The sequence below is a fragment of the Lampetra fluviatilis genome, chromosome 43, assembly GCF_964198595.1.
Source record: "Lampetra fluviatilis chromosome 43, kcLamFluv1.1, whole genome shotgun sequence".
Classification (NCBI taxonomy): Eukaryota; Metazoa; Chordata; class Hyperoartia; order Petromyzontiformes; family Petromyzontidae; genus Lampetra; species Lampetra fluviatilis.
Window position 1 is genome coordinate 5,317,101 of NC_136317.1, and position 23,307 is coordinate 5,340,407.

General features: G+C 49.0%; 1 protein-coding gene across 1 annotated transcript in view; it reads right to left on the reverse strand.

Annotated features, from left to right (window-relative positions):
* The window catches only part of LOC144947047 (uncharacterized), a 143,297-nt gene that overhangs the window by 7,732 nt on the left and 112,258 nt on the right, over positions 1 to 23,307 (reverse strand). Inside the window, exons 40-51 of the mRNA XM_078876192.1 lie at positions 23,166 to 23,264; positions 20,744 to 20,794; positions 19,866 to 20,051; positions 19,555 to 19,688; positions 18,368 to 18,440; positions 17,578 to 17,649; positions 17,214 to 17,342; positions 16,729 to 16,827; positions 15,150 to 15,362; positions 5,935 to 6,112; positions 4,293 to 4,407; positions 568 to 740 (exon numbers count right to left, since the gene is read on the reverse strand). Of these exons, the coding sequence (XP_078732318.1) occupies positions 568 to 740; positions 4,293 to 4,407; positions 5,935 to 6,112; positions 15,150 to 15,362; positions 16,729 to 16,827; positions 17,214 to 17,342; positions 17,578 to 17,649; positions 18,368 to 18,440; positions 19,555 to 19,688; positions 19,866 to 20,051; positions 20,744 to 20,794; positions 23,166 to 23,264 (1,522 nt within the window). The remainder of the gene's footprint in view (positions 1 to 567; positions 741 to 4,292; positions 4,408 to 5,934; positions 6,113 to 15,149; positions 15,363 to 16,728; positions 16,828 to 17,213; positions 17,343 to 17,577; positions 17,650 to 18,367; positions 18,441 to 19,554; positions 19,689 to 19,865; positions 20,052 to 20,743; positions 20,795 to 23,165; positions 23,265 to 23,307) is intronic.

The following is a 23,307-nucleotide window of genomic DNA, read 5'->3' on the forward strand; positions in this document are numbered from 1 at the left end:
CATCCGGCTGATGAAGGTGATGACGATTCATACGCTGTGGATGTCGAAAAGTAGTGCCGTGATAGTGCAGCGTCCGTTGGAAGGTGTGAACGAATCGACCGTGAGAACGATTTATTTACCATGTACGCTTTTGTGAGTGTGTGTGTGTTTTTGTTGCGTGATAATGTGACGCACTCAACATGGCAGGAAGCAAACGTTCACACACCGCCGCATTCATCTAGCCGTGCGGTCGTTGCGGACATCAGATTGGCTGAAAATGGCGCGCATAACGTAAACCTACCACCGCTATCAAAATGTTCACGTCAGCGAAACCATGCTGGTCCTATGGGAGGCGAAACGTCAACCACAAAAACCGTTCACCGATGTCACTGTTAACCGCGGGACTTCTGTTCAATAACAAGGGCGGAAATCTTGTAGAATTAGTTCAACAAATAGGGAGCGGGGGTGATAATTAAAGAACGCAGGAACGCAACCCTTTAGTTCCCTTTAGGTCTATTTACTTGTCGAACGTGGCTTTTGCCCAACACGGCATTTTCTAGGAATGCCCGCCCCCCCTGGCTCACTCACTTGAACATCTCGTTGTTCTCGACGGTGGCGAGCCAGAAGCTGTAGGAGTTGGCGTAGTAGTTGCACGTTCCGCGGCCGTGGCACTCGATGAAGGGCGCTGAGCGGAACTCCTCGAGGCAGGAGCCAGGCGATGCCAGGGCCTGGCCCGAGCCCTCAGCACCGGCACTCGTGTGCTGCACACGACGGCGTTGGGGGGGGGCGGGGGATCGGCACAGTTCGGTCATGCATGTAGTGGGGTGCCGCGGTGGCGAGATGTTAACTCCCTCGCCAGGTATGCGGGAGATCGTGGGTTGGATCCCGACCCTGACGCCTGTTGTATATTTGGAGTTTGCGTGTCTCTCTCTCTCTCTCCCCATGGTCACGTGTATTTTCTCCGGGTCCTCCGGTTTTTTCCCTCCACATTTAGAATCAATATCACGCGTTTAGAGTGTTTGGCCGCTGTAAATTTCCACACGATGTGCCACTTCGTTGAGCTATCGTTGGTGGTCAGGTCGCTGCTGAAAAAAAGCCGCATAGCTCAGTGGGCCTCACCTGGTTTAAAACAAAGTTTAGTTTACAATAGTATAGTGCCTCTAGTGGCGATGGAGGTGAGATGAGGAGACCCATACCATACAATACAAACACGTAGAACTTCTTTCACACCGTACGTAGCCAACCGCGCTAATCGGAGGACAAAAAACTAAAGAAATTCGTTTTCAATTTTGATTCAAGTGGCTTTCTAACATCGGAAGAGGATGATCCAGATTACCGCAGGAGCGCATCTGGAAGCGCGTCTGTAAGCGTCTGATGCGGTGACCATCTTTGCTCGATGGCCATCAAAAAGCCTCCACTGCGCGGACGACCGGAATTCGCGTGATGGTTCATGCTCCGTGACGAGTCAGCGGCGGGCAAGCTCACCGTCCGTGACAGGTGAACCCTCATGTTCGCAGCTTTTTAACTGCGTCATTGGCAAATTCTCGTTGGTAAATGCGCCCGTAAATGAACAAACGTCTCAGAGAGCGCAGAGGTTGCGGAGGAGGAAACGGGAGGGAACGGCACGGACCGAGCAGGGGAAGGAGAGAAAGGAAGCAATTAAGGGGGTCTAAAAAAGGCATGGGGTGCAAGATGAAGTTTTTGGAGGAGAGACTTCAAACAAAATTGAACTATTTTATTTACCAGGTGTTGCCCAATGAGCTATTGGCTCTTTTTCAGAAGTGACCTGGCCACATGTGGCAGCTCATTGAAGTGGATTTATCATCATCATCATTATGACAACGTGGGAATTTATAGAAGCAGCCAAATAATCTATAAACAAACCGGGCCACATCATCATCATCGTGTGCCCTAGCTCACCAGAAGGCAATACAGCAAAAATTTGGACTCCACCTGTTTTACATCTGTATGGGATAGAGTGTTTCCACCTAGAGCACATGCATTTTCTCCAGATTCTCCGGTTTACTCCCACATGTACACACTCATTAATTGGCTGAAAACATCTTAATATATAGAGGACCGTGGGGCTTGGGCAATTGTTGTTGTCGGCTCAGCATGTGGCTATCTTTCCTGATAGTGGTTCCTCGTGCTTCTGAGTCGTTCTCTCCCTTCGAAAGTGAGCGTATACCGTGAGTTGAAATTATTATTGAGTGCCATGGTCAATCCACTGCTGGCCTTATCATCACTCACATCCCGATTCTGGATACATTTACGACTGGCAGCGCACGAGAAGGAAAGTAATGCAACAGAATTGTCATCATATTCAATTAAATCACTGTCATGTTGAACTTTAAATATGATGTTTTTTATACCATAGAATTTTGTGATAAAGTTTATATTGTATGTAGTAAAGGGTCAAAAGTGAGTTTTGTGTTGCAGTCATAGACGAAGCAACCTGGCCACAAATGATAGTTCAACGAAGTGGCTTATCATGTGGAAAATTGTAGCAGCCAAAAACTCTAAACGTATGTTTCTACAAGTGAAGGGAAAACCCGAAGGACCTGGAAAAACATCCATGGGACCAAGGGGAGAACACGCAAACTCCAAATATACAACAACAGAGTTCGGATCGAACCCACGACCTCCTGCATACCAGGCGAGGTAGTTAACATCTCGCCAGGGTGTAGGAAGCCTGGAATTGAACCCAGGATATCTGCAAGCGCTGGCTAAGTCTCTCCGATGGACAGTTATTGCTCGGCGAATATTATTTTACTCATGTAATGAAAATTGTTGCCAGTTTTTTTGTATTAATTGTACGTGCGTGCAGAGACAGCGACACACAACTACATGTACGCATCGCAATCATCAATACATATCTACATGCGCACACAAATGGAGCCATTATCCCGTGGCGTATGTTGTATCAGTTGACATATATAAGAAGGCTAAGGGAAAACAGTGATATCCCCCGCACAGAGAATTGCCGGCACGTGCTAAGATGTTTCTGTTTGTCTCCGCTCTCTGCCAAAAACCCGTTGAGCTCTGTTTATCTGGAAGCGTCTTTGGTGTAACATCATCATGTGGAGCTCATGAACACTCCACTGATAAAATAATAATAATTCCCAGGCCCTTTGTCATTCCACTGCTGGTCTAAGGCCTCCCCATACGGTGTTGGTTGGGGTTGGTGGGAGAAAAGTGGGGGGGGTGGAGGGAAGGGGTGGGGGGGGAGTTATGTGGCCATACTTCACCACTTTGGTTGGCGTGGATTTGTGAAAAGGATGGGTGTCCGGGGACCGATGATGCACCTCGTGACCCGGCTCTCCCTTGAAACGGAGACGTTTGCTCTCAATAGACTCTCACCTGATTTAAATAAAGATCTGACGGCCGGAGACCATAATGATGATGAATGGACTCACTATTGCGTCTCCCTCTGCCCGGCGAATCAATTCTACGATCACTGCAGGAGGACTATGCTTTTAACTAGGTCAAGCATTTGTGTTGTCGCATCTATTTTTATCACTTTATTCTCAGAATTTTTTTTTGCATATATATAAATACCACATGTGTGCAAGTGTATGTATGTATGCACATGTGTACGTATGCTGATATGCACGTGTTTACGTGGTACGTGTGTGTCTTAACGTTTGCTCATGTGTACATGTATGTGCACGTGGAGAGCGGTGGTGCAGTGGTGAGCACACTCCCCCACGAACCAGGCTACCCGAGTTCGACTCCTGCTCAAGCCCATAATTCACGGCGAATACCTGAGCTGGTCCTGAAGCCTCCCCGAGGTCAACTCAGCCTTTAAAAATTAGCACCCGGGGTGGTGGTAATTGGGGAGATGATGGGTGGACCGGGTGCGGTGGTGCTGGCCACACCACTCCCTTGCGTGTCGTCATGCCAGCGCTACTCGCCAACAGAATTTTTACCCAACAGTCTGTTATGGGGTTCCATGGTGGCTAGGAGATTTTAACTACCTTGCCTGGTATACAGGAGGTCGTGGGTTCGATCCCGACCCTAATGCCTGTATATTTGGAGTTTGCATGTCCTCTCACTCCAGGTCCTCCGGTTTTCCCTCCACATCTAGAAACACGTGTTTAGAGTATTTGGCTGCTATACATTTCCCCATGATAAGCCACTTCAATTAGGCAATCATGCGTGGCCAGGTGGCTTCTGAAAAAGAGCTATACAGCTCAGTGGGCCTTACCTGGTAAAATCAAAATAGTTAGTAGCTCTGTAGCTTATAAAGGCTATACGGGGCATCTTTGTCTTTGCGCGCTCGTGTGTGCACGTGTGCGCATGCCAAGACATACCATCATGAACGAGTAGCCGATCCAAATGGAGGCCCATCCGTTGGGACACGGGGGGATCACGATGGATTGGCTGTGAACAGCGATCACCATCGCCGGCGCTTCGCACACCGCACATCTGTGGAAACGTTTACGGCGGTTACCACGGAGACCACAGTCACAACGGGCGGAGGCAGTTCTCGCTCGCGTGCCCGCGCACGCACGCACCGCCGGTGAAATAACCACGTGGTCCGAGCCGGTGTGCGGATCCGCAAAACTCGATGTTTACCGCGCAGCACCGCGGTTATACCGAGCAGATGTTTCTCGGCCGGTGTGGGCCAAAGGCATGAAACAATTTACCCACCACCACCCGCACACCTCACCACCCCCCCGACACACACACACAGTCACTCTGTAAATTGTAACAAACGATTTGGCGATGCAGCTGCTGCACATTGGAAGTGGTGCACAAGCAACACAACTCAACACATCTGTCAATTGCACTGTGACCTTAGAAAAAAAAAGGATATAATAGGCAACGTTTCGGGCAACGGCCCTTCTGCACAGCGCATGGAGACGCTAGGGAGGTAGTTTTGTTTGTTACGAATCGTACGATTCGCCAAACTTTGTTTCACATCGTGGTAATCGTAGCGTCTCTGCAGGGAGTAACGTGAACATAAGGGCTAGAACGTAGCACGGATTGAAGATAAAAGCATCGATTGTTTAAGCGCACGTGCGGCATGTGTATGAAGAAAATGATGAGCAATTTGAATCGAAACGATGCTTATTTCTACCGCGGCTTTCAGGGAATTCTGCATTTGTCACGAAGGTGGTCAAGAAACATTTCTGCAAAAGTATGAGTTGATGCATCGTCACGTAACATGCCTGGCAGACGAGATGCTGGTGGTGATAGTGGCACAACAGCGTGGGCACAGCCCATATTAGCAATGCGGCATTGCTTTGGCATGCCACCAATGCACAGGATGGCCCAAATTTACTTTGGACCATTAGTCTTTTCATCACGTTGGAATTTACATGCAAAACATCACCGTAATTTAGTATTTAGCTTTGTGTATCCTCATTAAAAAAAATTTAACGACAAAAAGTACGAATAGTAGTTACACTACAACTGTCACAGCAACATTAAAATTCTGAGGTGCACTTTCATCCGGGTAAAATACATTTCGTGAGAAGGGCACATCTGTCTCTAAAGTTAAACCTGTAGCGCGCGGTGACATCACATCCCCGATCTTGTGCGCAGGATTCTGAACTCAGCCACAGCGGAAACAAGCAACAGCCAAAGGACCTACTTTGCCGATATATCCGTCAAAGTTATTTATTCAGGCAGCGCTTCCCGTGCCAAAGCAGCTGTGTTTTATTTAGGACAAAAAAAACGTGTACGACCAATGTCAGCCTCCGAAAAAGAAGGGAGCAACGGGTCACGAACTTGCTAACATAAAAAAAATAATATATAATAATTGTCGTGTGCACCGTCAATCACGGATGCGGCGGCACAACGAGGAAATCCTTCGCGAGTGGGTGCGGTAACGACTTTTCTCTTGAGCACATTTGGAGATCTTACCGTGCAAACAAAAAATTCGAATAAAAAAATGTTAAACAAAAAACTCACAGATTTCGCGTAAAAATTTCTAAATGGGCCTCACACCTGCTGATGAAAGGTTGGATCTCCTGGCCGTGGACAGGAGCCATGTTCATGGTCATGGGCTGCGGCGTGGAGAGCCAGTAGGAGTAGTCGTTGCGTGACGCGAAGTTGCAGACGTTGTTCAGGTTGCAGAACATGAAGGGCATCGTGCTGAAGCGACGCAGACAGCTGCCCGCCGTGCCTACCAGACGGACCGCCGCGGCGGAGTCGAGTTAACCGACGTAGTGCAGTAGAGTTAACAGACACAGCGGAGTAGAGTTAACGGACAGAGCACAGTAGAGTTAACAGACGTAGTGCAGTAGAGTTAACAGACGTAGTGCAGTAGAATTAACAGACACAGCGGAGTAGAGTTAACGGACAGAACAGAGTAGAGTTAACTGGCGCGGTGCAGTAAAGTTAACTGACACGGTGCAGTAGAGTTAACTGACATGGTGCAGTAGAGTTAACTGACACGGTGCAGTAGAGTTAACTGACACGGTGCAGTAGAGTTAACTGACATTGTGCAGTAGAGTTAACTGGCGCGGTGCAGTAGAGTTAACTGACACGGTGCAGTAGAGTTAACTGACATGGTGCAGTAGAGTTAACTGACATGGTGCAGTAGAGTTAACTGACGTGGTGCAGTAGAGTTAACTGACATGGTGCAGTAGAGTTAACTGACACGGTGCAGTAGAGTTAACTGACACAGTGCAGTAGAGTTAACTGACACGGTGTAGTAGAGTTAACTGACACGGTGCAGTAGAGTTAACTGACGTGGTGCAGTAGAGTTAACTGACATGGTGCAGTAGAGTTAACTGACATGGTGCAGTAGAGTTAACTGACATGGTGCAGTAGAGTTAACTGACACGGTGCAGTAGAGTTAACTGACATGGTGCAGTAGAGTTAACTGACACGGTGCAGTAGAGTTAACTGACACGGTGCAGTGGAGTTAACTGACACGGTGCAGTAGAGTTAACTGACACGGTGCAGTGGAGTTAACTGACACGGTGCAGTAGAGTTAACTGACACGGTGCAGTAGAGTTAACTGACACGGTGTAGTAAAGTTAACTGACACGGTGCAGTAGAGTTAACTGACACGGTGCAGTAGAGTTAACTGACGCGGTGCAGTAGAGTTAACTGACACGGTGCAGTGGAGTTAACTGACACGGTGCAGTAGAGTTAACTGACACGGTGTAGTAGAGTTAACTGACACGGTGCAGTAGAGTTAACTGACGTGGTGCAGTAGAGTTAACAGACACGGTGCAGTAGAGTTAACTGACACGGTGCAGTAGAGTTAACTGACACGGTGCAGTGGAGTTAACTGACACGGTGCAGTAGAGTTAACTGACACGGTGCAGTAGAGTTAACTGACACGGTGTAGTAGAGTTAACTGACACGGTGCAGTAGAGTTAACTGACACGGTGTAGTAGAATTAACTGACACGGTGCAGTAGAGTTAACTGACACGGTGTAGTAGAGTTAACTGACACGGTGCAGTAGAGTTAACTGACACGGTGCAGTGGAGTTAACTGACACGGTGCAGTAGAGTTAACTGACACGGTGCAGTAGAGTTAACTGACACGGTGTAGTAGAGTTAACTGACACGGTGCAGTAGAGTTAACTGACGTGGTGCAGTAGAGTTAACAGACACGGTGCAGTAGAGTTAACTGACACGGTGCAGTAGAGTTAACTGACACGGTGCAGTAGAGTTAACTGACGTGGTGCAGTAGAGTTAACAGACACGGTGCAGTAGAGTTAACTGACACGGTGCAGTAGAGTTAACTGACACGGTGCAGTGGAGTTAACTGACACGGTGCAGTGGAGTTAAATGGCACGGTGCAGTAGAGTTAAATGGCACGGTGCAGTAGAGTTAACTGACACGGTGCAGTAGAGTTAACTGGCACGGTGCAGTAGAGTTAACTGACACGGTGCAGTAGAGTTAACTGACACGGTGCAGTAGAGTTAACTGACACTGTGTAGTAGAGTTAACTGACACGGTGCAGTAGAGTTAACTGACACGGTGCAGTAGAGTTAACTGACACTGTGCAGTAGAATTAACTGACACGGTGCAGTAGAGTTAACTGACACGGTGTAGTAGAGTTAACTGACACGGTGCAGTAGAGTTAACTGACACGGTGCAGTAGAGTTAACTGATGCGGTGCAGTAGATTTAACTGACACGGTGCAGTAGAGTTAACTGACACGGTGCAGTAGAGTTAACTGGCGCGGTGCAGTAGAGTTAACTGACACGGTGCAGTGGAGTTAACTGACACTGTGTAGTAGAGTTAACTGACACGGTGCAGTAGAGTTAACTGACACGGTGCAGTGGAGTTAACTGACACGGTGCAGTAGAGTTAACTGACATGGTGCAGTAGAGTTGACTGACACGGTGCAGTAGAGTTAACTGACACGGTGCAGTAGAGTTAACTGGCGCGGTGCAGTAGAGTTAACTGACACGGTGCAGTAGAGTTAACTGACACAGTGCAGTAGAGTTAAATGGCACGGTGCAGTAGAGTTAACTGAGACAGTGCAGTAGAGTTAACTGACGTGGTGCAGTAGAGTTAACTGACGTGGTGCAGTAGAGTTAACTGACGTAGTGCAGTAGAGTTAACTGACGTGGTGCAGTAGAGTTAACTGACGTGGTGTAGTAGAGTTAACTGACACGGTGCAGTAGAGTTAACTGACTCGGTGCAGTAGAGTTAACTGACACGGTGCAGTAGAGTTAAATGGCATGGTGCAGTAGAGTTAACTGACACAGTGCAGTAGAGTTAACTGACGTGGTGCAGTAGAGTTAACTGACGTGGTGCAGTAGAGTTAACTGACGTAGTGCAGTAGAGTTAACTGACGTGGTGCAGTAGAGTTAACTGACGTGGTGCAGTAGAGTTAACTGACACGGTGCAGTAGAGTTAACTGATACGGTGCAGTAGAGTTATCTGACGTGGTGCAGTAGAGTTAACTGACACGGTGCAGTAGAGTTAACTGACACGGTGCAGTACAGCTAACTGATGTGGTGCAGTAGAGTTAACTGACGTGGTGCAGTAGAGTTAACTGACACTGTGCAGTAGAGTTAACTGGCACGGTGCAGTAGAGTTAACTGACACGGTGCAGTAGAGTTAACTGGCACGGTGCAGTAGAGTTAACTGACACGGTGCAGTAGAGTTAACTGACACAGTGCAGTAGAGTTAACTGACACGGTGCAGTAGAGTTAACTGACACGGTGCAGTAGAGTTAACTGACACGGTGCAGTAGAGTTAACTGACACGGTGCAGTAGAGTTAACTGACACTGTGCAGTAGAGTTAACTGACACGGTGCAGTAGAGTTTACTGGCACGGTGAAGTAGAGTTAACTGACACGGTGCAGTAGAGTTAACTGACACGGTGTAGTAGAGTTAACTGATGCGGTGCAGTAGAGTTAATTGACACGGTGCAGTAGAGTTAACTGACACGGTGCAGTAGAGTTAACTGACACGGTGCAGTAGAGTTAACTGACACGGTGCAGTAGAGTTAACTGACACTGTGTAGTAGAGTTAACTGACACGGTGCAGTAGAGTTAACTGACACGGTGCAGTAGAGTTAACTGACACGGTGTAGTAGAATTAACTGACACGGTGCAGTAGAGTTAACTGACACGGTGTAGTAGAGTTAACTGACACGGTGCAGTAGAGTTAACTGACACGGTGCAGTAGAGTCAACTGACACGGTGCAGTAGAGTTAACTGGCGCGGTGCAGTAGAGTTAACTGACACGGTGCAGTAGAGTTAACTGACACGGTGCAGTAGAGTTAACTGGCTTGGTGCAGTAGAGTTAACTGACACGGTGTAGTAGAGTTAACTGACACGGTGTAGTAGAGTTAACTGGTGCGGTACAGTAGAGTTAACTGACACAGTGCAGTGGAGTTAACTGACACGGTGCAGTAGAGTTAACTGACACGGTGCAGTGGAGTTAACTGACACGGTGCAGTGGAGTTAACTGACACGGTGCAGTGGAGTTAACTGACACGGTGCAGTAGAGTTAACTGACACGGTGCAGTAGAGTTAACTGACACGGTGCAGTGGAGTTAACTGACACGGTGCAGTGGAGTTAACTGACACGGTGCAGTAGAGTTAACTGACACGGTGCAGTAGAGTTAACTGACACGGTGCAGTGGAGTTAACTGACACGGTGCAGTGGAGTTAACTGACACGGTGCAGTAGAGTTAACTGACACGGTGCAGTGGAGTTAACTGACACGGTGCAGTAGAGTTAACTGACACGGTGCAGTAGAGTTAACTGACACGGTGTAGTAAAGTTAACTGACACGGTGCAGTAGAGTTAACTGACACGGTGCAGTAGAGTTAACTGACGCGGTGCAGTAGAGTTAACTGACGTGGTGGAGTAGATTTAACTGACATGGTGCAGTAGAGTTAACTGACACGGTGCAGTAGAGTTAACTGACACTGTGCAGTAGAGTTAACTGACGTGGTGCAGTAGAGTTAACTGACGTGGTGCAGTAGAGTTAACTGATGTGGTGCAGTAGAGTTAACTGACACGGTGCAGTAGAGTTAACTGACACGGTGCAGTAGAGTTAACTGACACGGTGCAGTAGAGTTAACTGACACTGTGCAGTAGAGTTACCTGACACGGTGCAGTACAGTTAACTGGCACGGTGCAGTAGAGTTAACTGACACGGTGCAGTAGAGTTAACTGACACGGTGTAGTAGAATTAACTGACACGGTGCAGTAGAGTTAACTGACACGGTGTAGTAGAGTTAACTGACACGGTGCAGTAGAGTTAACTGACACGGTGCAGTAGAGTTAACTGACATGGTGCAGTAGAGTTAACTGACACGGTGCAGTAGAGTTAACTGACACGGTGCAGTAGAGTTAACTGGCGCGGTGCAGTAGAGTTAACTGACACGGTGCAGTGGAGTTAACTGACACGGTGCAGTAGAGTTAACTGACACGGTGCAGTAGAGTTAACTGACACGGTGCAGTGGAGTTAACTGACACGGTGCAGTGGAGTTAACTGACACGGTGCAGTAGAGTTAACTGACACGGTGCAGTGGAGTTAACTGACACGGTGCAGTAGAGTTAACTGACACGGTGCAGTAGAGTTAACTGACACGGTGTAGTAGAGTTAACTGACATGGTGCAGTAGAGTTAACTGACACGGTGCAGTGGAGTTAACTGACACGGTGCAGTAGAGTTAACTGACACGGTGCAGTAGAGTTAACTGACATGGTGCAGTAGAGTTAAATGGCACGGTGCAGTAGAGTTAACTGACACGGTGCAGTAGAGTTAACTGACACAGTGCAGTGGAGTTAACTGACACGGTGCAGTAGAGTTAACTGACACGGTGCAGTAGAGTTAAATGGCACGGTGCAGTAGAGTTAACTGACACGGTGCAGTAGAGTTAAATGGCACGGTGCAGTAGAGTTAACTGACACGGTGCAGTAGAGTTAACTGGCACGGTGCAGTAGAGTTAACTGACACGGTGCAGTAGAGTTAACTGACACGGTGCAGTAGAGTTAACTGACACGGTGCAGTAGAGTTAACTGACACGGTGCAGTAGAGTTAACTGACACGGTGCAGTAGAGTTAACTGACACTGTGTAGTAGAGTTAACTGACACGGTGCAGTAGAGTTAACTGACACGGTGCAGTAGAGTTAACTGACACGGTGCAGTAGAGTTAACTGACACTGTGTAGTAGAGTTAACTGACACGGTGCAGTAGAGTTAACTGACACGGTGCAGTAGAGTTAACTGACACGGTGTAGTAGAATTAACTGACACGGTGCAGTAAAGTTAACTGACACGGTGTAGTAGAGTTAACTGACACGGTGCAGTAGAGTTAACTGACACGGTGCAGTAGAGTTAACTGACATGGTGCAGTAGAGTTAACTGACACGGTGCAGTAGAGTTAACTGACACAGTGCAGTAGAGTTAACTGGCGCGGTGCAGTAGAGTTAACTGACACGGTGCAGTGTAGTTAACTGACACGGTGCAGTAGAGCTAACTGACACGGTGCAGTAGAGTTAACTGACACGGTGCAGTGGAGTTAACTGACACGGTGCAGTGGAGTTAACTGACACGGTGCAGTAGAGTTAACTGACACGGTGCAGTGGAGTTAACTGACACGGTGCAGTAGAGTTAACTGACACGGTGCAGTAGAGTTAACTGACACGGTGTAGTAGAGTTAACTGACACGGTGCAGTAGAGTTAACTGACACGGTGCAGTGGAGTTAACTGACACGGTGCAGTAGAGTTAACTGACACGGTGCAGTAGAGTTAACTGACACGGTGCAGTAGAGTTAAATGGCACGGTGCAGTAGAGTTAACTGACACGGTGCAGTAGACTTAACTGACACGGTGCAGTGGAGTTAACTGACACGGTGCAGTGGAGTTAACTGACACGGTGCAGTAGAGTTAACTGACACGGTGCAGTGGAGTTAACTGACACGGTGCAGTAGAGTTAACTGACACGGTGCAGTAGAGTTAACTGACACGGTGTAGTTGAGTTAACTGACATGGTGCAGTAGAGTTAACTGACACGGTGCAGTGGAGTTAACTGACACGGTGCAGTAGAGTTAACTGACACGGTGCAGTAGAGTTAACTGACATGGTGCAGTAGAGTTAAATGGCACGGTGCAGTAGAGTTAACTGACACGGTGCAGTAGAGGTAACTGACACAGTGCAGTGGAGTTAACTGACATGGTGCAGTAGAGTTAACTGACACGGTGCAGTAGAGTTAACTGACACGGTGCAGTAGAGTTAAATGGCACGGTGCAGTAGAGTTAACTGACACGGTGCAGTAGAGTTAAATGGCACGGTGCAGTAGAGTTAACTGACACGGTGCAGTAGAGTTAACTGGCACGGTGCAGTAGAGTTAACTGACACGGTGCAGTAGAGTTAACTGACACGGTGCAGTAGAGTTAACTGACACTGTGTAGTAGAGTTAACTGACACGGTGCAGTAGAGTTAACTGACACGGTGCAGTAGAGTTAACTGACACGGTGTAGTAGAATTAACTGACACGGTGCAGTAGAGTTAACTGACACGGTGTAGTAGAGTTAACTGACACGGTGCAGTAGAGTTAACTGACACGGTGCAGTAGAGTTAACTGACATGGTGCAGTAGAGTTAACTGACACGGTGCAGTAGAGTTAACTGACACGGTGCAGTAGAGTTAACTGGCGCGGTGCAGTAGAGTTAACTGACACGGTGCAGTGGAGTTAACTGACACGGTGCAGTAGAGCTAACTGACACGGTGCAGTAGAGTTAACTGACACGGTGCAGTGGAGTTAACTGACATGGTGCAGTGGAGTTAACTGACACGGTGCAGTAGAGTTAACTGACACGGTGCAGTGGAGTTAACTGACACGGTGCAGTAGAGTTAACTGACACGGTGCAGTAGAGTTAACTGACACGGTGTAGTAGAGTTAACTGACACGGTGCAGTAGAGTTAACTGACACGGTGCAGTGGAGTTAACTGACACGGTGCAGTAGCGTTAACTGACACGGTGCAGTAGAGTTAACTGACACGGTGCAGTAGAGTTAAATGGCACGGTGCAGTAGAGTTAACTGACACGGTGCAGTAGAGTTAACTGACACGGTGCAGTGGAGTTAACTGACACGGTGCAGTAGAGTTAACTGACACGGTGCAGTAGAGTTAACTGACACGGTGCAGTAGAGTTAAATTGCACGGTGCAGTAGAGTTAACTGACACGGTGCAGTAGAGTTAACTGACACGGTGCAGTAGAGTTAACTGGCACGGTGCAGTAGAGTTAACTGACACGGTGCAGTAGAGTTAACTGACACGGTGCAGTAGAGTTAACTGACACGGTGCAGTAGAGTTAACTGACACGGTGCAGTAGAGTTAACTAACACGGTGCAGTAGAGTTAACTGACACGGTGCAGTAGAGTTAACTGACATGGTGCAGTAGAGTTAACTGACACGGTGCAGTAGAGTTAACTGACACGGTGCAGTAGAGTTAACTGACACGGTGCAGTAGAGTTAACTGACACGGTGCAGTAGAGTTAACTGGCACGGTGCAGTAGAATTAACTGACACGGTGCAGTAGAGTTAACTGACATGGTGCAGTAGAGTTAACTGACACGGTGCAGTAGAGTTAACTGGCACGGTGCAGTAGAGTTAATTGGCACGGTGTAGTAGAGTTAACTGACACGGTGCAGTAGAGTTAACTGACGTGGTGCAGTAGAGTTAACTGACGTGGTGCAGTGGAGTTAACTGACACGGTGCAGTGGAGTTAACTGACACGGTGCAGTAGAGTTAACTGACACGGTGCAGTGGAGTTAACTGACACGGTGCAGTGGAGTTAACTGACACGGTGCAGTAGAGTTAACTGACACGGTGCAGTAGAGTTAACTGACACGGTGCAGTGGAGTTAACTGACACGGTGCAGTGGAGTTAACTGACACGGTGCAGTAGAGTTAACTGACACGGTGCAGTGGAGTTAACTGACACGGTGCAGTAGAGTTAACTGACACGGTGCAGTAGAGTTAACTGACACGGTGCAGTGGAGTTAACTGACACGGTGCAGTGGAGTTAACTGACACGGTGCAGTAGAGTTAACTGACACGGTGCAGTAGAGTTAACTGACACGGTGTAGTAGAGTTAACTGACACGGTGCAATAGAGTTAACTGACATGGTGCAGTAGAGTTAACTGACATGGTGCAGTAGAGTTAACTGACACGGTGCAGTAGAGTTAACTGGCGTGGTGCAGTAGAGTTAACTGACACGGTGCAGTAGAGTTAACGGACATATCGGAGTAGAGTTAACCGACGAAAGAAGAGAAGCAGAGTTCACGATGGAGACCACGAGGTGATTCTTGCAGTGGAAGCCCAGAGCACAAACTGTGACGTGGGGGGACGGTAAGTCCCAGAGGTCGCAACCGGGTACCCGATACCCGTACCCTACCCGATACCCGGCTACCCGTACCCGTACCCAGCCGGGTACGGGTACCCGTTTGCGACCCTGGTGTGGCCGGATGTGGGTACGGGTAAGGAATCAAAACCCGTTTGCGACCTCTGGTAAGTCCTAAACGCTGTTCTCCTGAGTTGAGAGGAAGGGGTGACACTGGGCTCTCGCTGCTGCCTTACCCATTGGGGACCGCGAGCGAGGCGGTGCGTGTGCACTTTTATGCGGGAAGGTGAGGGAAGACGAACTTAAGTGAGGAAGTTCATGACCAAAGGCCAGGGGAGGCGATCCCCGACGCTGTTGACGACGTTGACGACGTCCACGACTTACCGAGGTCCTGGCCGTGTGAGCGTTCGTTGCCCTGCACGTACAGCAGCGAGTAGCCGTCGTACAGCTTGACGAGGCCCGACGGGCACGTGGGCACCTCCACCGACTGGCTGTGGCGCGTCACCATGAACCCGTGCGGCATGGAGGGAGGGCCGGGCTGTCCCGGGATTCCGGGAATTCCGTCAGTGCCCTGCGGGCCTGGGAATCCTCGCTCGCCTGAAACGAGCGACGCGCGGCCGTTAGCGACGATCGTTCCTCGCCGTTCCTCGCTCTATCGATCCGCTCTCTGTCCATCTCGAGGACTCGGACGAGCAGCCTGACCGTTTCGACGTCAGCCGTGCTGCTGCACTCAACAAGGCGAGGTGGTTGACATCACGCCACCGTGGCGCCCCAGAACAGACTGTTTGTTGGGCAAAAGTTCCATTGGCGAGTAGCAATGGCATGACGACACGCAATGGAGTGGTGTGGCCAGCACCACCGCATCTCTCAAAAATTCCACCGCACCAGGTACTCATTTTGAAGGCTGAGTCGACCTCGGGGAGGCCCAGGATCGGCTCTGGTATATGCCGTTAATTATGGGCGTGAGCAGGAATCGAACTCGGTTGGACCGCTTGTGTTGCGATCGAAAGATCGTGATATATTATGTTTTGTTTTATTTTCTTTTTGTTGACCTCATTAAAACGGAAACAAATGAATGAACAGTGTGCACGTGTGTACGTTGAACTTCTTTCGCACCGTGCATCGCCAACCCTGCTAATCGGAGGTGCGGGAAGCTAATCGAAGGCGAGTGGTGGTGGTGATTGTGGCGAGCATATATTAGAAGTCAAGTAGTGAACTTTATTTCAACCGGATATGGAAAACGTCCTTTTGGGACAACGTCAGACACATTAACATTTATGACTACGCTAACGCCCCTCTGGTCTTAGCACCGTAATAGGCCCATAATGATGACATCACCGTCACTCCCTCTATTTAAGACCGAAACAGGAGGACTTCATCACAATTCTGGCTATCGCCTGATGAGGCTGTTGTTGTAATCACCAGCGAAACGTCGCACTCAAAAATTGTGAATGTTGTGGGTTTCATCTCCAACGCACTGGTGTGCTAAAGTAGTAACTAAATGGCGCGTGTTGTTTACGTGACAAACCTTACTAATAAGGCTGTGTCGGGTGGTGGGTTTCACGACACATTTATATGTCCGTGGTTCATGTTTGGTAGGCCACCACCCTGGTTAATCCATCCGCTAGTTAACGCAGACGGAATTAAAGATCCAGTGACGTGATTTGGAAAGAGCAGGCCACTGTATTCTGGCGTCGTGGTTGAACATTTTCACGTTTTAATAATGTACCCGCAAATTAATAAATTGGGGCAACGCCGCATCCTGCTATTGAAATGACCGCAGATTGCGTCTGTGAAACACAGCAACGCCTTGTCCTATAAGAACAGCACGAAGACCAAAACGTACAAATAATTGGTTTAAAAATGGTGCAGGTTAAAAACAAAGCATCAGTTATGCAAATCTGAGCAGTAGCAACAACAACAACAATAAATACAGGAACATTGCGGTGCAGCCGAGTCTCACCTGTGCGACCAGACGGCCCAGTCTGGCCCTTCCTTCCAGACGGCCCATCACTTCCGGGAAGGCCGTCCTCACCTGGTCCTCCCGACTGACCGGAAGAACCTGAGAATGATGGGGAAACAAAAATATCACTTGTCAGGAGGTGACAAGTGGTCCAAACTTTCCATATTTTAAATATTGCCCTTAAAATCATTCACTAGAGATCACGCACAGCAATCGCCGCTCTCGACTGGGAAAAACTCATCACAACTTGCCCACAGAGACAGTTGCCACTAGGGGTGCCCTTTTCAAATGCTTGCGATGAGTCGCCCTTTCAAAATGGCCGTAGAGCTCAAGGAACTTCACTCGGCGAACACACTCCTGAACTTCTGAAGTGAAGGGGGCAGGGGCCCTGTCAAAAAGAAACAATTACAAGTGACCCCCTCCCCCACCCCCACCAAAACCACCCCCTATCTCGACCGACTCAAGTGGCCGGGCAGAGGACTCACCTGGCAGTCCGGGCTGGCCGGGCTGGCCTGGAGGACCACGTGGGCCGGGCAGACCGGGGTTGCCCGACGGGCCCTGGTCTCCCTTCACGTACGAGACGGGGCTCCGGGGGCCGGGAGGACCTTCAGGACCTAGGCGAGGAACAGCGGAGGTTGCAGGCGGCGGCAGTGATGGTGGTGGTGTATGTGTGTATGTAGAACTTCTGAAGCGTGGTCGTGCCGCGCGATTCCTCTTCAGTGCACGACTTGGGAGTGTCCGCGGTAGCCGTGTGAAACAACAGGCAAAGTAAATCGTGCGGTACCGCGTTGCGATGGATGTATCATTATTTTTGGGGTGGTGGCGGGGGGGGTGGTAGAAACCTCTCACCTGGTGGCCCAGGGAAGCCCCTCTCTCCTGAGCCCCCGTTGATGCCTGGGAGGCCAGAAGAGCCCTTCATACCTGCAAGACAGAATGAAAACTGGTCAGGCCACGCAGTACACAGAGAGAGAAACGGAAGCACCCCCCCCCCCATCACCACGTAGACTGTTGGGACAAGTACTGCGAGGTGATGAGGCCGGCATGGCCCATCAGGGTGTCGTGTGACCAGCACCACGCCCAGTCGCCATTGTCTCCCCAGTACCAATGTTTACACAAGGCGCATCGTACTAATTTAATGCTGAAATCTGGGTGATTTGGTCATCAGGGGCAAAGTTTCTATAACCTTGCGCAATGCGAGAATTCTACGAGTTCATATCACCTGCACCTTCCAAAGTGCTCTCTCAGATTCTGGCCGCTCAGCGCTGTCTAGCCTCTGTGCCCGTGTTGAGCATCGTTGATTAAAGAAACGTATTGCTCTGAAGGAACAGCGAGAATCGTGAGATCTGTGCAGTGTAGGGTTGCCACCTCTCCTGGGCTTCCTAGGATTATCATCATCACCATCTTTTTAAGGTAGCTGATGTCCTGGGATATCTGTCTTCTCATAACATTAAAACATTAAAGTGCTGCCTCATGTCCATTGTGCAATAAATTTACCTCTCAAGACCATGCTGTAACCTGTACCTCTCCCACCTCTTATGGTGCCATGAGATATTCGTCGTCTCTTTCCCATGACCCGCTCCATCTCATTCTAAACTCAGAGTTGGTAACCCGAGCGTGGCGGCAGCGAGGGAGAACTCACCAGGGAATCCCGGGGGACCCTGAGGACCCGGGTCGCCCTTGGGGCCATCGAACCCTGGCCGCCCCAAGCTGCCCTGAAACAGAATCAGAATGTTTATTTTTACTGGAAAAATACGATGAGCTGTAAAGCTCTTTTTCGCAGACGTCCAGTAGGGGCATGTAAGAACATTACAACAACAAAACAATACAAAAACACGATAGGAGTGCAAAGTATAGGAAAGGTAAGCAAATCACGAACAAAAACTACAAATAAAACAAAACTAAATTTCGATTTAAAGCTTTCGTGACTGCAGGGATTCATCTTCTTGGTTCTGTCGGTAAAATCATGTAGAATGGAAATAATAAAATAATAAAAATAAAACATAATAAAATAATTCTCACGACGTTTCGGCCACAAGCTGGGATGGAAGGGGGAAGAGCACCTTGACAAAATAATTATTTTGACGCTCCAAGCCTGGGATGTGTCATTCAGACTCTGTCTTCTCGACAGACCTGTTTTCCACCTGAGGACGGCTGCTTGCGTTGTGGCCGAAACGTCGTGAGAATTATTTTATTCTGTTTAATTTTTATTATTTTATTATTTCCATTCTACGTGACTTTGCCGAAAGAACCAAGAAGATGCCGTGCGTCAAATATTACTCTCAGTGGCAGAATGGGTGTGAAAGTGCTTCCCCTGAACGTGTGGACCAGAGGTCACGTGAACGAATTTCAGAAGTGGTTACTTTGGCAAAAGTAGCGACTGTCGCCACCTACTGGGAAAAAAATCTAGCAGGACGTTGCTTAGCGTGGGTGGGTGGGGGAGAAATAACAACCATCCTGAGAATCAGGCTTTCCTGGGTAAACAAGTTTACGGGCTGTTCTCGGGAAGTTCTCCAGCTGCTCTGTGAAAGATTCGAGTGGAAACTTCGTCTCATCTGCGTCTTTCGTACGGCTGTCGATGTAGACGCAGAGCAATGACGACAATTTCACATTCACGTGGTCAAGCCGGACAACAGGAGCAACGGAGTGGTACCGCTGTGGTGACGTGTCCTTCCTATTTGTGGATCGGGCGTTGCGTCGTGATACTTCGTCTCGCGACACAACACAAGTAGCACCAACAAGGATACAGAACATTGGGGAGGCTACACAACGACGAGAAACTGAAGGGAAGCAAGGCCGGAGGAAGACGGTACGAGGGCGTGAGCTCACGGGTTGTCCAGGAAAGCCACTCTCCCCCTTCAAGCCGGACGAGCCCGAATTTCCGGGGAGTCCTGGGTTGCCACGCTCCCCCTTGATTCCGCCAATCCCGGGGGACCCAGGCTGGCCTGGGAAGCCAGGGTTTCCTGTAAGAACACAAACACAGACGCGCCATGTCGCCATTTGCTTTGTTGCCACTACGCTCGTACGCGCGTGCAAAGCCTCGCCGAGTCTCTCGGCTTCCATTTTCAGGAGGGTCACGGCGGGTCAGGTTTTCACGGTGTAGCGTCGCGGGTGTGAGAGTGCGGTCACCGAGACCTCACCTGGGAGGCCTGGAAGTCCAGGGAGACCCGAGTTGCCCTTGACCCCTTCTACAGTTCGCCCGGGAGGACCAGGAGAACCCGGGGGTCCATCGATGCCCATGGGCCCCTTTTCTCCAGGGTCGCCCTTTGCGCCACTGAAGCCAGGGACCCCGCCCACACCGGGACGGCCCGGGTCTCCCTTTATACCTAGATGTAGACGAGACAACAACAACAAGGGGTCACGGGCGGCACTGCACTACGATTCCGCAATTTGTAATCAACGCCGCGTTGAAATGCGACCGCGTTGGGCCGGTGGGCGAGACTAAGGGCGGAGCGGCAGCCAGGGGAGGGAGCGCGCCCCCCCGATGGAGTACGTCCACCGTGGAGACTGAGCGACTGGATTTGCTCACGTGCAGAAGCTAGACGGCTGGTTACAACCGCAAAACCGATAAGGGGTGGCGACAGCCTGCGCGGAGGCCTTCATCCAGCAGTGGATGAAGGCTGACGGTGATGTGTTGTAGTATTGGGGCGTTGTCATCCGCTGAATGTCTCTACCCCCTCTCCCCGCCATTCGTGCTCTGTACTGGGCTATTGTTTAAAAATATATATTATCCATAATAGTTATATATTTTAAATAGTAAGCTGTCGTGATTGAAGAAACTTAATCACTAGGATGAATTCGCATTATGATTGTTTATACATGTATAGCAAGTCCATCACATTTAAAAAAAATATATAATGGATCAGCACCGGTCTAAAAAAAAAAACAGATGTTGGAAATTTACAAAATTATCGCTTAAGGCACGCAGCAATAATATTTGACTGTTCCTATAAATTCCGCAGCAATTAGCGTTCAGCCCTGCACTGAGCGGGATTGGATTTCCGGCTATGCACCATACCTGGGAAGCCGGGGTTCCCCGGGGGACCTGGAGCTCCCCTGCCAGGCGGACCTGGGAAAGGAAAACGAAGTGGGTTATTATTTACGACGGCGATCGCGGACGCGCTGCCACAGCGCGCGCGCAAAACGCACTCTGGGCACGCGCGCAGGAAGCTACGCAGCGGGCGAGCGGTTGTGAAGGTTTAACGGGCTGGAAGCCGCGCCATTAATCATGCGATTCTTTGTATTTTATCATCCACCGGGAAAATCTAAGTGGGTCATTTAGCTTTTTGGTTTCTCGTCCCGTGCACAAAGTTCGCCAAATGGACAAATTGCTGTTCGATCGCGACCTCAAAGAGGCGCGGCACACAGCGGTCGTCCCGGTTTGTCGCGTGCCAGCCCAAGGCGGGATTATTCTCCTCTTCAAAGTCCTGAGCCAGTGGCGGAAATTTCACATTGCTCTGGTGGGTGCGAATCGCTCTATGCATACGTGGAAAATGTAGCCTAATGAAGTTTCAAGTACCACGCCTACTCTTGATGGTGAACTTTGCACAGTTGTTGGTGACCAGACTGGGTTCAACAACTCACTACACTTAGGAATCCGGGTTAGACACAGGCAGCTGAAACCTGGATTCAAACCCAGGGTTTCAGTGGTGCCAACTCAGCGCTTCTCCGACTTCTCAGCCACCCGGCCCACCTCTGCTTTTTTATATGCAGATATAAAGGACTGGGACAAACCCCCCCCACCCCCCATAGAAATACCACCTTACTGATCGCTCCACCTATGTGAGTGGGGCAGTGAGCCCAATCGCCCTTCCCTTACCCAGTGGACAACTGTTGTTGTTGTTGTTTCACTTGCATCCCACTGGGATTTTTGCACACAGCGTTGGTGTACAGTGTTTTTTCTGCAATATTTTGCTGTCTTTTCTTAGATTTTCTGTTTGCACTTAGTCACATATTCACTTTAAGATGTTTTCTTGTTCATGTGTTTGTTTTTTGTTTGTTGCGGTTGCACCCGATTCAAGAGCCGAATGGCTCACAGGGCTATACCTAATACATGAACTTGAACTTGAACTGGCCTCGGGCTTGTTGTCCGCGGAATATCCCGTACGCCTTTGCCCTACCGCTGGTGCTTTGTAACGGGCTCTTGTTCAACAACAACAACAAAAAAGGACTGGGAGAAACCATTCCACCTCCCTGCATGTAATTCACTTCTCTCTCCATGCAGCCGGGAGAGTTTGGCAGATTTTTGCTGTGATTTTCTCAGCGAGAACTCAATTTAAGAATACACGTTCCTTCAAGAGGAGTGTCCTACGGTCCAAGTGACAAAGCGACACTTTGCTGTTCGTAGAGGGGAGAGAAGCCGAATGTCCCAAAGCTTAGAAAACGGTTTTGGACAAACCAGGCGTGCGCATGGATTGTGTGTGACGGTTTCCAACATGCATTTGTCTTCGGAAGTCTTTGACTAGCAGTGCGGAAAGCCGAAAGGGAGCCGTCGTAACAGAACATGTTTGCATATATTTTCAATTTTTTTTTATCTCTGGTGTATTGTGTCTTCCAGTTTTGGGCAACCCCTTTCATCAACTTATGCAGATTTTTCTCGGCTACATCCCGAATAGTAATGTGACTTTACTCTGCGAGTTTGTTCAGATCAGATCACTTTGACGAGCGTTAAAAGTGTCCCCCCCCCGCCCCCCCCATGTGACAGATTAACGGACAGAGCCAGCGTATAAATACTTAAAAATAAGAATAGGCTTTACTCTTTCGATCAATAAAACAGGAGGTGTTAAGATGTTCAAACACCAAATAGATACCTATTGAGACGAATTCTAGAGCTACGCATCCAGTCACACGACACGCAGACATACGATGAAAAAGGAAGAGGCTTTACCCTTTCTGGCAAATAATAAAGGTGTTCAGATGTTCAAACACCAAATAGACATCTGTTGCAAGGCATCAAGTCTGCATTAACCACACAACCTTGTGGCTAAACATGCAAACAAACAGGCTCTGATAAAAATCTTGATTTTAAGATTTCGTGACTGCAGGAATCCATACTCTTTGGTTCTTTTGGTAAAGTCATGTAGGTATAAAATGAAAGAAATCACGACGTTTCGGGCGCAAAACAAGCATCCGTCATCACGCTTGTGTTATGTTATACCTACGTGACTTTACCAAAAGAACCAAAGAGTAAGGCTCTGATAATATATGGCATTGTCTTTGAAACTGATTGGCCTACACCAGACACCCTTCTTTATGGCCATGTCTCACCAGTGTCAGACCAGAGAATGCCGAAAGGCGAACAGTAGAGGCAATTCAAGTATCAGAGTATTAATAGCTCGGGTTGAGGTGTGTAAATGCTTGTAATCGCTGCCAGAAAGCACAAAAAAATTAACACGGAGCTGCAACGATGTGGTGCCACGTGCGACAACTCCGGTGCTTACCAGGGTCTCCCCGAGGTCCTGCCGTGCCAGGAATACCATCCTTTCCAGGAAATCCCTTCTCTCCCGACGGGCCAGGCAATCCAGGACGGCCTGCATCTCCTACAGACGTCCACGTTTGCGCCCGGCACAATTAGTGACACAC